The following is a 16,550-nucleotide window of genomic DNA, read 5'->3' as shown; positions in this document are numbered from 1 at the left end:
AGTCATGTGTGTGTATTCAGTGATGTGGGACAGCTCCTCATTAACTCATGAAGATACAGCAAAGGGTGGGAACGAGTTGCCTATTGAAATGAAGATACCATCTTGATGGAAAATTAGCCCTAGAGACACTCTGATGACATACTTAAGCTATGCTCTTAAAAACCTTTACTGCAGATTGTCAAAGGTGTTTTTATGTTACGAAATTACTCTTGATTTAAAGTATTGGAAGCAGTGTATAGTGGATGCTTAACTTCTACTTCTTAGCAGCCCTGGAGCTAAAAATAAATAAATAAAATATGATCAGAATTTTATCACTTTTGATTCTGAGATGATGAAACAAATGGGAATTGTACACAACTCAGATGGAATCTTGACGTTCCCATTTAATTTATTATCCAGTGCTTTGAAGAAATCAGACTGAAAAGAGCCACAGATTCAGTGCATTCTTTGCATGTAATATGACCCATGTTAGATGTTTGCAGTACCTGAATTAGTACTTATCTATGCATTGAATACATAAAACAGCAACAGAAGACCTTGCGTTCTCAGTTCAGTCTTCATCCCATGCATCCTGTGTTCCTCAGTAATACTAATTTTCAAAGGAGCAGTTGTTCCTTTAAAAAGTTGTTTCTATAAAAAAATTGCTCTTTTTGGGAAAATGCACACTGAGAATATTTGTGTTTGTGCATATATATATTCCTCGTGATATCTGAACAGCATGTAGCTTAACTGTCTATTTTGCTGACATTACTCCTTGAAGTTTTAGAGGTGTAGCCAATGCTATATCAATTACTCAATGAAATGTAATGTGTATAATAGGATAGAATGTATTTTATTTTACTCTAAACATCACATAATAAATATATCACATTATATAGAAGTTGTAAGCACTGCCTTCTGTTATAAAACGAAAGTGTGCTGACCATACTATTTTCTGTTTTCAGTGGGATTAAGAAAAACCATCTAGTGATCTAGTGGGATATCACTCATTTTAGAAATCCATAATGGATGTACTTTTGAGATTCCTTGATGATGGTCCTTCCAGCTTCTGAACTGCTGCTGGAGACAAATCCATCCATTCCTTTGTTTCTTCTTTATAGACATCTATCTTCTGGATCCTTGTGCCTATAACTAACAAGATACATGTATATTAATGAACGTGATTGTATACTTTCCAGTTGCCTCCTTACTGAAAGGGAGACAAGGAATTTACACAGAGAATGAAAGACGTCTGGGGACAGAGATCCAGATCCGCTTCTTCAAAATTATGCTGGTATTCGTTATTTGGTAAGAGGTGCATTATATTGTTTTAAACTGCCTTTTTTTCCAGCTAGAGTGGATCAGGGATAAGAATAGTCTGATGGGTTGCTTCATTTGTTTTTCTTTGTGCCTGAAAGGGAAGGTGTCTCCAGAAGGAGTTCTAATCCAGTTCACAAAGTAGCTGAATCGCTCCTGTAGCATCAGAAGGCTGCACGGAAATGATAAAAATGTTTAACCAGCAGGAAGATAATAACCCCAAGAAACAATAGCCAAAAAAAGGTTGGGCATAGACTAAAGCTGCCTGGAACAGCAGCTACCCAGCATTGTGGGCTGATTGACAGCTTTCTGTACGCAAGATTTCTCAGAGCTTCTGGTCACCAAACACATCACTGAAAACCTACAGTAAATAAGCTTGTAAGACTGGCTTCATGGCCCTGACTTTGATTATATAATGCTGTCACCTATGTGGTCTGCAGATCCCAAGTGCGTGAAAAAAAGAATGAATACTGACTGGAAACACAAGGTCATATGCCAGAAATCGCCATTTTATTGTGTGTGAAATTTCTGATAATTTAATGAGTTTTGATTGTTTGTTTTTTTGTTTGTTTGTTTGTTTTTGTTTTTTTTTTAAATATTCTATCTTCATTCATGAAAATAGTGCTTTGGGGTAGGACGGGAAAAAGATAGGGAGGAGAGGAGGTAAGGGAACAAGGGAATTGGGGAAAGAGGGAGGGTGCTGCTTCATTCCCATAGCCCCCACTTCTCTGCTTCAACTGCACCATCCAGTGTGAAAGATTCTGGAGTAGTAACTGGAACTGGAGGTTCTAGATACACACAGCAAAACTGTGAAAATGTGTTTTACTGCAATCTCACAGCGATAGATGCACCAGAAGGAGTGGTGGTTTACTCTACAAAGATCTGTGAAGTGATCTAGGAAGAAGCAGTCACTGCTGTGAAGTGTTTACTGCCTACGTGGGTATCACAAGCAGCAGAGGGAGGAATTATATGGTCCTGGAGTAGTGAAATAACTTGGCCAAACTGAACAGTCTCTACAACTACTTAACTTTCTTTATACACAGGGACATTAATGCATGTTACACTGCTTCAAAAGGATGAATAGGGAGAAAGACTGCCTTTTTAACTTCTCCTGGCTGCTGTATACTGGAGAGCTCTGGAGAGAAACAACTGACTTTTCTTGGGGAACATCAGAGTCTGCTTGGCTTGGAAGAGAGGTTTCTAGTGCGATGTGTGGGGTAACCAGAAAGAGAGGGAGACAGCAACAAAGGGTCCTGCAGCATGGCTTTCTGGAAATTGCTGAAATAACAAGGAGCACAGATTTAACCAGGCTTTCAGGGCTGTGGAAAGAAAGTGCCTAGAGGCACCACAGAAGTGTGTTGCAACCTAAGGAATGGTGGCCAGCTTGCTCGTCTTGGAGCAAACATGAAAGAAAAGATCAGTTCCCCAAGGACACAGTGGGGACATTTATTTCCATTATGTCTCGTTCTGGGTTTTCCTATGAAAAAAAATAGTCACAGTTCTAGTTTTGGATTTTGTTCTCACAGTAAAACATAAGCTTTAGAGTGTAAAAACTCTCTCAAAGCTTGCTGTAGGTTAAGACAGAGGCAGTCCCATGCCAGAAGCTAAGATGTCCTTCCATCCCAGAAGTCAAATATGAAATGAGTTAGTCAAAGACAGCAGGTTAGGGCAACAGGGGGTACAAGACATGCCTGCAGATTTAGGAGGGGAGAACAGGAGGTTTTACACTGTGATAAAAACATAATTGCACAAAGGACATGTATAAACCCCTTCAGAAAGTATAACATGGGTGCTGATGGTTTACTTTCTGAAGATGCAGTAGAACTATAAAAAAATGCTGGTTTAGAAGTCATAAGAAATTACAGGTATTTGCTATAACCTTTATTTAGTGTAGAATACCCTCAGTTTCTTTCACAGGGTGAGGCTTGATTATGCTCATCCTTCCTTAGATTACAAATTACCAAAAATATGATGGTATTTTCAAGGGTTTTAAAGTCAACTTTTGTTTTGCTTCACAGTTTTTTTACAGACATTTTTAAAAGCTGTCGTATTCTAGCCCTGAAATTCTAACTCCAGCTAGAGTTCCTGCAGCCTTTTACAACAAGCATGCATATATTTGGTTTCCTTATCTTTGAACACTTCCCTTTTAAGACACAAGCAAAAGAAGTCAGGACTCATGATGTTCCCATTATTGATCACAGTTGTTTATCATCTCAATTTCATCCTACAGTTTACTGTTCTGCATCAAGATCAAATGATCAGGTTCAGTTATTATTTTGGTTGGGTTTGGCTGCTATATTGGTTTCTTTGTCTATGCTTGGGCTAGTAGGTAAGTGTCTGGTTTTTGATCATGATCTCAGAGACCAACTAGTCCCTTCAGATTGAGTCTTAATATTTAAAAAAATCTCACTGTCCTTATTAGTGACCCTATTTTTTATAATTTGAAGTTAAAGCATATTTTACATATACAAAAATATATATATAACCGTCTTGTTCTTTACTCTTGCAATAGCTGGTCATCCAATATCATCAACGAGAGCCTTTTGTTCTATCTTGAAATGCAGCCAGATATCAATGAAAATCCCCTGAAAAACATCAGAAGTGCTGCACTGATCACGTGGATTATTATGGTAGGTCAGCTGTGACATTGCTTAGTTTTAGAAACTGCTTTTTTAAGACTGGTGGAGCAACACCCGCCTAGTGGATGATTCATGATTCTGGGGGATATAAATACCCTGAAAATCAAGGAAGAAAGGCAGAGAGTAAGAGAGAGGAAGGAGCAGTCACTGTGAGCTCTTTTCACGTATAAACTTTGCCAGAAATGTACCAAAAGCCAACTTTTTCTCACATTTACTAGACTATGCATTTTCTCTGTGAGTGATTCCTGCCCATTTTAAGACACATTACAATGATTTCTAGTTTAACCTTGCTGACCTCTGCCATAACACAAGCTGTGAAATTTTTGCTCACGATTCCTGAAGGTTCGCCAGTAAAACAGTCATTTTCTGGTAATTATCTGTTTGTAACCAAAGTTTTTGTTATTATAAAGAATAATTGCATCTTGTATCTTGATGTTTGGATATTTAGGGACAAATACATAAAATATATTGAAAGCAGTGAACCAAAAAATAGCTGTAAGGTGCTAGCCTCTTACTCTACCTTACCCTCTCTTCTCCTATTGGAAAATTTGACAAGGGAATTTTGAGACGCGATATTGCAGGTTCCTTTTCCAAAAGAGTTTATTCTAAAGCTATTGAATACCTGCAAAGCCTGAACATGCTTTGTGTAGTTAAGCCCCTGAGCAGTTTTGTCCTAAAGGGTTAAGAAGTGCTACAGATTTGATACAACCTCCTCCTTTGACAAGGAGAGAACACATCAATGTGACAGGGTCCTTGCTCTTGCTCACCTGGAGAGCAAGAGGTCAGGTCTCTGAACTGAGCTATTTTTTAAATTGGCTGTAAAAATAATTTGCTCTTTTCTCATGAGAAAAACGGTAACAGCTCAAGCCATTTACTTGCCAAGCATCCCAGTACACTGGGAACAGAGACAATTTTTGGGGAAATCCCTTGGGATTTTCTTTTTCAGGGTCTCTCCCTGTTTTTCTGTCGCACTTTGATGGACATTTTCACTGGTTCAGGAGTCTGCAGCAATTCCAGACGGATCAATTCCTGCTATTTTAAAAAACTTGACTGAGTATGCCAGTGTCCACTTTCATGTGTTTGATTTGGCTTCTAGTGAAAAATGTAATATTTGCTTTTGTGAATAAAAAATGTCCAGAGCTTGTGGGGAAAGTTAAAAACACACCAGGGGATTGACCAGCTAAATTAATGCTAGAAATCCATTTGGTGCTTATTGGTCGCTATGGTGGCCTCAGCGTATCAGAACAACGGGTCATCGTATTTTGCTGGAGTTGAAAATGGAGCCTTGCTGGTGTAACTCCTGTTGAACTTCCTTTCCTAGGCGGTTCTTAATCCAATGCAAGGCTTCCTCTTCACGTTAGCATTCTATGGCTGGACAGGATGGAAGGTGGACCTAAAATGGCGAAAAAGAGAAATACCCTGGGAATCAATGTCCTCATCCACTGTGGGTGAAAATACCTATCCCTCACCGGTGAACTACCAGAACAACATCCATGATTCAAAGAAGATAGCAGCAACTGAGAGCCAACAGACTGATGAGGCTATAAGCATGATGTCTGAAGGTAACAGTAGCAGTGACGACAGATTAACTAGGAGCTCTCCCATCTACCAGGGCTGGTAGTTTATAAGTACAGAGCTGGATCCCACTTCTGACATTCCCATGTCATTGTGTGAAACTGTTGCATGCTCTGGAATTAGGTTTGTGCCCAATGGCTTGATGTCATTTCCTATAACTTGTATGTGAGAGAAAGAGGGAGCATGCGAGGCCAAGATATTATGGTTTATATTTTCATTTGCCTTACAGGATATGTGTTAACAGGTATAAAGGCTTGATCCTTTTTCATCGGGAGTGTATCTCTGCAAAGATCAATGTTACTTATGATTGATTTTCATCCATTTTGTTTTAATCTCTCTTGTAACTTCCATGTGGTAGAAGAGTCTTTTGTTTAAATAAATAGACTATTAATATGCTGAGATTTAAATTTCTTGCCTTGCTTGCTTTGCTTAGCATTAAATTCCTCACCAAAAATTACAGCTCTGAGGTTTCTGAGACAATATTTCCAGCCTTGACACTCTGGTAAAACATTAGTGACATCAGCCTTTGATATAAGCACAAATATTTCCTGTTTGTGTAGAATATCACTTACATAGTCTTAATTTAGCTTGTGTATAGGAATTTTCAGTTTGGTTTTGTCTAGGGACCTAACAGCTTAAAAAAAAAGATAAAATCAGGCCCAGCCTAGACTCCATAAACACACCAGAATAACGGTTCCAGTTCACTCCTGGTTCAAGCAAAAATAAACCTTCAAACTGACTGTAATATGGATTCAATTTGATCCTTGTATGAGCCTGTCTACCAGGATTATGACTGTTAAGGGCAGCTGTATTAAGAGATAACATTTGCAAAGAAACACTAGATGATCTGAGTGCTCATCAAAAACCAGAGTAAGTCGAATCAATAGTCCTTTCTCTGAGGTGTGCTCTGTTTTATGTTTTCATCTCCTGAACAAAGAGATACTACATCCATTCTCCTCATCTTTTCAGAGGATTTCACCCTTTTATGGTGCAACACCCTAAGTACCTATATACAAACAATACCCCAGGTAGGTTGAAAGTTAAGAAAAAAATGATGACCACGTCTACCACAGGCTTGTAACTTCATGTCAGAAGTAAAATTAGTACCATTTAAGTTGTTTACAATACAGTTTGACTGATGGCATGGTGGAAGCCCCTTGAGCCCAGGTAGCCTCCCTCCTTTCCTTCAGCATGCGGCCAGGGCTGGGCATAAAACAAAACCTATTTTTAAAACCCTGTTCACATCCCCTTTGGCTGAACTTCACTGGCTGTCCACACCTTTCTTTTCCAACCCAGTTTGGTCCCAGCTATTGTAAAATAAATATCTTGTTAAAGACAGCTGGAAGTTTAGTGCAATAATACGGGAAGTTTAAGCTGCTGTGTTACTGAGGGGACTCCCAGGATGGTTTGAGATGCAGGATCATCAGAAACTATACAGAAAATATATTGATTTGCTGTTTTATATAAATTGCCTTTTAAACTGATCTTTTGACACAACAAAAAATGATCGGATAATTATTTAGGCAGATCATTACAATGCAGTAGAAACCTTTGTGGGTTTATGGCTTTATATTGCTGTTGTAGCTGTCAGAAATACTGGCAGATCACCAGATCTTTCTTTTCACAGTCATTTGTTTCCTAGCTAAGTATGGAGAGAAAGCACAGGGCCTTGGGAGCTGATTGTATCCATCCTTTTGAAACAGAGACCACATTTTCAGTGCAATACTCATCACAACTGCTTTTGAAAGAGCAGGAAAAAGGCAGAGATGGAATTGTTGGTAAACCTTTTCAGATGCTAGGGTGTGGGCCAAGCTACAAAACCCTGAACCCAAATGAACAGGCTCTGGCTTTACAGGAACAATCATGTGGCACAAAAGCACTTGGGAGGTGACAGGCAAGAGGCCCTGTGAGGGCTCAGCCACTAATCCCAGCTTCCTTTGGCCCCTCCGGGGCACACATGGGACAGGGACAGACACGGTGCCTCAGCCCCAGCCCCAGGGCTAGGAGCAGTCCCTGAGCAATGCCTGGTGGCTGCTGGTACTGGAGCACTCCTGTGGCTGGGAGAGCCTCTTGAAAGGTCGCTGCTTTGCTCCCCTGCTTTTCTTGTTCTTGTTCCTTCTAAGTTGTCCTTGGGATGTGTGTGGTGTGTTTGTGTATTAGTAGTCCATTGGGATGTCATCAGGAAAAATCAAGACTCACTTAAGAGCTTAAGAAAGACAATTGACCTAATTCTGATGCACTGAGAAAGTGATATGGGACACTGTAGAGCAAACCAACAGTGCTTTTTAACTTAGAAGTAGGTGTGAGGAGTTTCCTTACTTGCTGTGCCCAGTCTCTGGTGGATGCACATGAGGCATTCCTCCACAGCTTAAAATGGGGTGATAATTGATTCTGCTCATGTGTAACCAGGACCACATTTAATTTCACCCTGCACAGACCTTCTTCTTACCTCACTGTTTAACAGCTCAGGCAAAGCATTGTCTTCTCCAAGAGATGCCAGGGTTGCCCATCTCTTGCATCATTAGTGTGCTGTTGAGGTGCATCTCCCCATTGCCCCTGCTGCCTGTGCTTGCTGCTTGCACATGGGGCAGCCTTGGGCTGCTGCAGCCACCTTCATTTTTGGGGGAAATTAAGGGTGTGCTCCAAGTGTCAGCAAGGGTGCACTGTAGAATCGTTGAATCAACCAGCTTGTGAAAAAGCACAACCATTACGATAGGACTGTCAAGCCCACCACTAAACCATGTCATTAAGGGCAAACTGATCTCCCCTCATGACTGCCTGATGATCTCCAGCCACAGATGCACCTCATCTCCCCCTTCATAGTGGCCCCACACAATACAGATGATGCCCCTACCCCTCATGGCCACCCCTCACAGCCCATGGCTGCCCCTGCTCTCACCTCACAATCTCCCCTGAACTCTCTTGGCTGTCCGTCCTGTCCATCATGATCTACCCTCATCCCTCATGGCTGCCTTTCCTGTCCCCTCATGACACGACTGCACCACCTCTCCCCCCCATAATCTCCCCTCATGGCTGCCCCTTCTCTCCCCTCATGATCTTCTGTCATCGCTGCCTGTGCTCTCCCTTCACTGCTGCCCCTGCTCTCCCCTCACAATCTCCCCTGAACTCTCTTGGCTGTCCGTCCTGTCCCATCATGATCTTGCCTCACGCCTCATGACTGCCCCACATCTCTTCTGTAACACTGACCTAAACACTGTCCTCTGAAGTTTGTCATCCACTCACCACTGAGAGGAACTGTGCTCTTATCAGCACATAGAAAAACATCCATGTTTTCATTCTCATGACAGTTTGTGTCTGCATAGCCCTCATAGCATGTCAATTCCAGTATCTGGATTTCCAGCCTATGGTCACTTCAAATACACGTGTTTCTAGGAGTGTGCTGGCCTCTGCTCTGGTAAATGTGGGAAGTGCTTGTATCTGGCATGAATACTCATTTTCTAAGGTGCCTTTCAAGCATGGCTTGGGTTAACAAGGGAGAGATCCTGTCAATACTGAAGTTCATAGATGCAGTCAGAATCTATGGTCTTCATTTTCCGCTGTCTATGGGAAGGGCTCCCTTCCGCAGTCACATAGCTTGTCAGTTCATGAGCAGGAATGCAGCTGTTTCTGTGGAATAGCAAGGTGTGACTCAAAGAACTAAACAGGGAATGAGAATGAGGTCAGGTATTGCCTAATTAATAAAATACATGTGGCTAAAGTGCTGTTTTGAGAGTACAAAAATCGTCAGTTTACCTTCTTGTAGCTGGGTCATGTGAGAGCGCAACAAAGCCTTTTGGAATTTATTGACATTTAAAAAAAAAATAAAATTTAAAAAGGTAGCTGAATCCACACAGTGAAATAAAATCGCTGTACAGGAATCTCATTAAAAGGTCATCTATGCATACAGGGCAATGCAGCAGAATTGCTTCTGTTTAACACCCTCCACTCCTCCCAGCCAGCTTATCAAATCCATCCACACACTGTAAGTGTTCTCTGTATTCCCCAAAACTTATTTTTAAGCCCTCATGGGTAAAATGAAAACTTCCAGGGTAAGCGTCTTCTCATATCCTGTAATACTTTCTTATACGCTCCTAGCTGTTCTCTGTTGCTGGAAGAGGGCATATAGAACTGGATTTGACCTGCCAGCCTTGTACATTTAATTACCATTTTATTTGGCCAGATGTTCAGGCTAATTGCAAACCAGAACCATAATAGACCACTTGAATAGGCAGACTTCTTGCATACCAAAGCTCTGCATTTATGAGGTCCTCCATATGGCTGAATACCAAAATCCGAACTCCACCTCTCACTAAGCCCTTCCTCTGGTCTTATAGACCAAAGACATGGACAAAGCCAGAAAGTGAAATGCTAAATGCTATATCCCCTCCTCCCTGTATAACAGGACTTGTAATTCAGAAGTTGTCCTTGCGTATTCATTACAGAAAGTTATCTGATCTTCTAACATTTTCTTAATTTTCACAGATTCCTCAAATTTACAGTAATCCCCAATGTAAATCACTAAACCACATGTAGTTAGTTAATGTAATTTTGAAACAAGCCAGATGATGGCTGGCTCACTCATCATTTAAGAAGCAGACACGCATCTATAGGGATATTGAAGCTGACAGCTGAAGAAGATACAGTCCTACTGAGAGAAAAATAGAGAGCACAGTCAAATCGAGGGATGCATCTGAATCTGTTTTCCTGGGTTTTTCATATTCCCTCGGATACACTGTGAGCTGTATGGAAATTTGGTTCTCCCACTGCATCTCTCTAAGCAAACTCATAAGCATTCAGGGCTTTTGAAAGGCTGAATTCAGAGAGCTAAACTCATTGGAGCATTTGTACGTAAAAGTTTCAAAAGGCTGAGAAAATTCACTGAATAGCATTTGAGTTTACAGCAAAACAAAACCCCAAAGCAAACTAAAGCACTTTCTTCCGCACACCTCGCAAGGCTGGGTGCCCTTTTAGCTCTCTCCAGCATCTGTGTTCTCACACTGTACAGGATTGAAAGAGTCCTAGAGAAGAAATCAGACCATCATACCTAAAGAGAGAAGGACTGTAGCCATCCCTAGACCTTTGACAGCCCCATGGTGATGGTTTGTTGTGCGCTCCCAGCTAGCCTACCCTTACAGCTTCTCTGTATGTTTAAACATGTGCAGTGAGGATCTGCTGGGCTGTGAACCTGCATGACTCAATCTGCAGAAAGGACCAGCAGGCACAGGTATGTTTTTGTGTGTGCTGTGTAATTGAAAGCCCTGACAAGATGTTCTGCTTTTAATGGTAACATTAGAGTGAGGGTTGGAAGGGTGAGGGTCTGGGTCACCTTGATGGAGCCCTCCAGGGCCAACAGGGCTCTCTGAATTGGGTCAGACACTATGCAATGGAAACATCTGTGAGACCCAAAGGTGGCATCCACACACAGAAAAGCTTGTGTTTCTGACTAATACAGAAACATGTCTCAGGGGTAGAAAGCTTAGCTCTAAATCTCAGTTTGAATGCCTCCAGGATTAGGAGCTTTTAGAGCCCTGTAAATTAGTTCAGGCTTCTCAGTGTTTTGCAGAAGTGATTATTTTGTGAAGTGATTAGCTGATAACAAAAAAGTAAAGCTGATGGGCTCCTTCAATGCCTCATACATCACATATGTTTGAACAAGTTAGTATAGGATAAGACAGGTCCAGGCCAATTGTATTTATTGGAGGATTCGTTAATGTGATCACTTATAATGCCATAGACCCTAATTTGTTCTTAGTTCTATTTGCTTCTACAGGACTGTGTGGCTGAGCCTACATTTTTCTCATTTTTGTCTTTCAAGTACCTTTTATAAGCAGAATGAGAGGTGAAAATGCAACACTGTGTTAAAGAGCTAACAGAAAAAGGTATCTGTTATTTATTACAGTAGGTTCCTTTTATGCCCAGGTTAGTATAACACCCTTAGTTTTAGAAAAAGCTATAATGTATCTGGGAAGTTGGACTAATATAAAACCAATCCATGGAGTCAGAGCTAGAGTTTGGTTGTGTACAAGCCCAAAGCTGCACAGTGTGGTGAAAGTAACATAGGTGTGTTACTTCCATGTCTGTGTTACTTTCATAGTGAAATATCTGTAGGGAACATTTGTCTCTTTGCAAAGCCAGCACCTTGAGCAGGGGAGACTGGCAATGAGGCAGCTCACTACTGCATGTGGCTGTGTCCTGTCATGAGTGGTGGTTCCTGAGGAGACCATGGGTTTCTTTTTGTGTGCTGGTGTTGTACTGGGATGAGATTCAAGCAGCCTTGATTCAAGCAGCCTTCCTCACTTCTGTGGGAAGGAAACTGGGTCTTATGGGTTGGAGAAGAGCTGTGGCAGATTGAGATCATAGAAACACTGAATAGTTAGGGTTGGAAGGGACCTTAAGATCATCTAGTTCCAACCCCCTGCCATGGGCAGGACACCTCCCACTAGACCAGGTTGCTCAAAGCCCCATCCAACCTGGTCTTGAACATTGCCAGGGATGGGGCATCCATAACTTCCCTGGGCAACCTCTTCCAGTGCCTCACCACCCTCATAGTGAAGGATTTCTCCCTAAGGGGTTCCTCCCTTTGGAAAGCAGGATGATGGCACGTCTATTAACAAAGACAACCTGTGTCAATGAAGCCTTGTCCTGCCCTAGTTTTTCACCAACTTTCCTCTGCCACCCATGACCTACTGAATGCTTTCATACAGCATAGCCAAGAGGGACTCAGAGGGTAAATGGAGGCCTTGGATACCTGCTCTCCAGCTGCCTTTGTTGAGATAACCACCCATTTATGCATCTGTAAGCCTCTTGAAGTCTTGAAACTATGTAAAATCAAATGTGACCTCTTTTATCATGCTTATTAAAAGAGGTAGGTTTTAAAGTCAGGGGTTAAAACAATGCAGCAGGGTTTCTTGTGCAATGTGAGGAACCTGCTGTGTTAGCTGGGTTCTTCTTGCAGAGTCCTCTCCCTTTAGAGGGCACCAAGGCTCAGGACAGCATGAACACACTGGCAGCCATTCATTGCAGCTGTAGCCACATGATAGCATCTGCTTCTTTGCGTGCTACAGCAGATCTTGAATGGATTTCCTTGAGGAAAAGGAAGAAAAGCAACACCACAATTTTCTCTTTAGGCTAAAGCACTTGAGGGAGCACCACATTTTATGTGGCAATGAAAGGATGTTCTCCCACCATGCCCCTGGTCATGCGCCTCCATGTGACAGGGTGACAGGGAGCACAGCATTCTTCCCACCAGCTCTGTCCTCAAGGGACCAGACAGGACTTGCCAAGGATGAGAGGCATTCCCCCAGCCATGCTAAGTACTCTGGGTAACAACCCAGCTCTGCTAATGCCTCATGTCAGGCAGTCAGCCATCTCCTAGGAATGCAATTACACCCAGAACAATATGGCACAGGCTAGATAAGGAGGCTTTTTCCTAAATTCTTGGGATTTTACAGTCTGAAAGCTGGCGTACCTAGATTCCTTCAATGTAATGTCTGAATTAATTTAAAATAAAAAATAAATCACATCTACATTAACAAAATACTTTTTTCCCAAAGACTAAAGACGTTTAAGTAAATATCCTTAAATGCAATAGAGGGATTTCTCCTTTGACTGCTGGGGTCTGATGCTAGTGAGCTCCATGACTTCAGTGGTAATGAGGCTGATGTAGAATAACTGGAGACCCGTGAAAAGCACAAGTGCGTGAGTTGAAGACTCACAGGCAGCCACAAGGGTCTGAGAGTTGTTCCTCTCTTTTAAACACGTTTATCCTCCCACAGGGAGCAGGTTGGTGGGACATGCAGGTGCCCATGTCGCTGCTGCTGCTGTCCCAGTGGAAAGCAGTGACCAAGTGGCAATATGTAATACAATTATTTTTGTTTTCTTTCCTGCTAGAGGTGCTGCTGTGGGTTCAGTTCCTTCTCCCAAGTTACAAGCGATAGGACAAGAGGTAACGGCCTCAAGCTGCACCAGAGAAGGTTCGGAGTGGATGTTAGCAAAAACATTTTCACCAAAAAGGCGGTCAGGCATTGGAACAGGCTGCCCGGGGAAGTGGTGGAGTCACCATTCCTGGAAGTGTTCAAAACCTGTGTAGATGAAGCCCTTAGTGACATGCTGATCTTGGCAGTCCTGGGGTAATGGTTGGACTTGATGACCTTAAAGGTCTTTTCCAACCTAGTTGATTCCATAGTTGTATGATACTGGAACAGATTTGGATTAAGAAATGGGTCAGGGTTTTGGTGTTTTTTCTAAAGGTAAATTTTAGTTAAGGTTTGGCGGGGAAAGCTGTGGGATATATTCTCAGCTTAGAGCTGTGCGCAGACTATGCCCTTTCTCCTCACCCGAGTGCTGATAATTTCTGCTTGTTTCTCTGACACTGCAGAAACAAGAGAACAGGCAGAGATGTGCTAGTTTGTATTGGTAGGAATGGGAGGTTTTGTTGGGAGGGGTCTTCAATGATGTGGGCAGTAAATCTTCTGTTGTCTTCCCCAGTCTCAGGAGGGCTGGTAGAGCTTCTGCAATGATGAAAAATGCTGACTTTTCCCATACCAACACCTTCAATTTCCAAACTGGAAACTGAAATTCTGAACCTGGAGAAATACACCGGAATCTGTCAATATTTTACAGACTCTGGCAGAGAGTCCAGAGCATCTTTATTTATTTTTTTTTTCCTTTATTGACATATTTTTGAACCTCTCTACCCATATCTAGGATATTCTGCTAAAAAAAGCTGATGTTTCTTGTCTGTGAAAAGATTTCTATAGATGTTACTCCAGCCTTCAGCAATGTCTCTGTACTGAGCAGGCCTGGGTAGGAATCCCGTTCTAAAAGTTGGCTATTAGAAAGGGTTGATAATTTTTTAATTGCTTTGATCTGTAGTCTTTGATCAAGTCATGAGACCTGGACCTTTAATGTGGGTAAGAAAAAAAACCACAAGGGCTGTCTGTGTGGGCTGACTGCAGCACAGGCTCTGTGCCTGTGTCATTCTCCATAGAGGAAGGTGCCCGGGTGGAATGATCAGACACGGTCATTTGATTGCACAGGAATTTCTCACTGTTATCCCCAGAGTAGCTTCTGGGAATGAAGCTGCCATGCAGCAGTTGTCCAGGACTTAAAAGACAGCAGCACCATGCTGTGCTCATTCCCCATCAGGTTTCTGTTCCTCTCAGGATTCTGTGATTCTGTGCACACTAAGTGAGGGTGCTCTCTGCAGGTCTCTTGGCAGCTCTTTCAGTCCAGTGGGCAGGACACTGTAGCTGGAAGGATTGCAGAAAGTCTCAAAAACCATTCTAAGGTTTTGGCCTTTCTGTCTTTCCCTTGAAGAAAACAATCAGTTTTTCAGGAACTGCAACACAGCGTGCAGGGACGTGATGCTCCCTTGACTGTGCAGATTTTCAGGAGCCTAGAGGGATAGATTTCCATTTTGGAAGTGCAAGATGGCAGTGCTTCACACCTAAACCCATTCTCGTTTGTGGTGCATTTTTTACTGTGCTGAATTATTCCAGTGAAGGACAAGCATGCCAACTTTGTCCCGTACTTAATGAAAAGGACTTGGAAAGGGGTGAGCAGAATATTTTCTTGAGCATATTATTGAGATATATATTGAATGATTTACACAGTGAAGCCAAGGCTGCTTCTGTATAAGCAGAAGATGTCAGACCTTGAAGCAAGAAAAGAGGATATAGCTGCTTTCCTGTGGTTAGGTTTTGTATTCTTTTGGTTTTGTGACTATATTTGAAAGGAAATAGAAAAAACCTATCATCTCTAAGGAAGCAAAGATCTTCCTTCCTGTTGGGAAGGGAGTCAGCAGGGATGATAAATTCCTTGCCAACTGAGTCATTTCTTCACGTAAGAGACTTCAAAGCTTTAAAAATTACTTTTTGTACCATGGAGGTTAGATATGAAATTGCATAGGCTCTTAATGGATGAAGCTAATCTGTCCCTTGGTGGGTATAGATACATAAAAAGATGGCAGGGAACTAAGGGATTTTGCGTGAGATGCTGCAATATTACATCTTCCCAGAACAGAGCTAACAAATACCTGTTTATTGTATTGCAGGCTGACAGAAGTGAGAAGCAAGTGTTTAGGACTGCTCAATGCAGCTATCAGATACTTTATGGGCTAAGTAAATATTTATAGGATAAATAAAGGAAATCTAAACTACAATTTTGTTTGACAGCCCCACATTTTCTTGAAACGTGCCTGGAAATGACATGACTGAAAATAGTGTTTAAGAAGCAGGTAAAGTGAAAGCTGTTATACAGCACTACCTATTAAAGCTGTAGTCCCTTGTGGCTGCCTCCTTAGCTCTCATGTTCTTTATTTTGTTATGAAGACCGCTCTGGTTCCTGGTCTTGTGGGACCTGAACAAACGTATTTGTCCTACTGCTTGTACAGTTACAGGGAATTAATTGTGCATTAATGCTGGGCAAACTTCAGAGCATGAACTGAGACAACCGGCATGGAAGGGCATTACTTCCTCTTTTTGAGTACTTAATGACATGGTAAGGTGCTCATCAACAGCATATCAGTTTCTCTAGCATCTGAGTCTTCCCAAATGTTGTACATCAATCCTAACTTAATGCTCTAGGTCCTTAAACACCTAAAAATGAGATGATGTGACAGAAAAGACTGTTTGATCTGAGTGGCAATTCCTTTTGAAGGGTTTTCACAATCTTTCAGACTTGGTTAGGTGAACGGGGGCAGCATGTTACATTACATTGTCCCAAGGCAAAACCCCCATGTTTCATGTTTAATTCCCCACTGAGTACCATGTGTACCAGTTAGTAGAATAAAACCCAGTTAAAACCCACCCAACATAAAGCTACTCCCCCCCCCCCCCCAGTGTCCTTTGAGGTGCCAGTGACACGAGCCTCAAGCAGAAAGAGCTCTGAGATGGTTCACATGGGAGCTCCTGCCAGAGGGGATGACTGTGACTCTGCTGCACCAGCTGGAATACCATGAAGTGCTTAAAAAACCTCCATCTGCTCAAGCAAGGGTGAATTTAAACCTTCCTAGCTTAAAGAAAAACTAATTTATTTTGA

General features: G+C 42.0%; 1 protein-coding gene across 3 annotated transcripts in view; it reads left to right on the top strand.

Moving 5' to 3' along the window:
• GPR143 (G protein-coupled receptor 143) overlaps window positions 1-16,550 on the top strand; it is a 36,031-nt gene that overhangs the window by 12,388 nt on the left and 7,093 nt on the right. For 2 of the 3 annotated variants that reach the window (XM_062603642.1, XM_062603641.1), the window contains 3 exons: window positions 1,179-1,287; window positions 3,809-3,926; window positions 5,257-5,917. In XM_062603642.1, coding sequence (XP_062459626.1) covers window positions 1,179-1,287; window positions 3,809-3,926; window positions 5,257-5,556 — 527 coding nt within the window. In that variant the 3' untranslated portion in view covers window positions 5,557-5,917. Of the gene's footprint in view, window positions 1-1,178; window positions 1,288-3,808; window positions 3,927-5,256; window positions 5,918-16,550 lie in introns of those variants that run through there. The other variant, XM_062603643.1, reaches the window with a different exon arrangement.

The sequence above is a fragment of the Pezoporus occidentalis genome, unplaced genomic scaffold (assembly GCF_034315485.1).
Source record: "Pezoporus occidentalis ecotype Australia unplaced genomic scaffold, CSIRO_AGI_Poc_V1 ctg81, whole genome shotgun sequence".
Classification (NCBI taxonomy): domain Eukaryota; kingdom Metazoa; phylum Chordata; class Aves; order Psittaciformes; family Psittacidae; genus Pezoporus; species Pezoporus occidentalis.
Note: the sequence above shows the minus strand (reverse complement) of the source record. Positions and strands in the feature narration are given on the sequence as shown.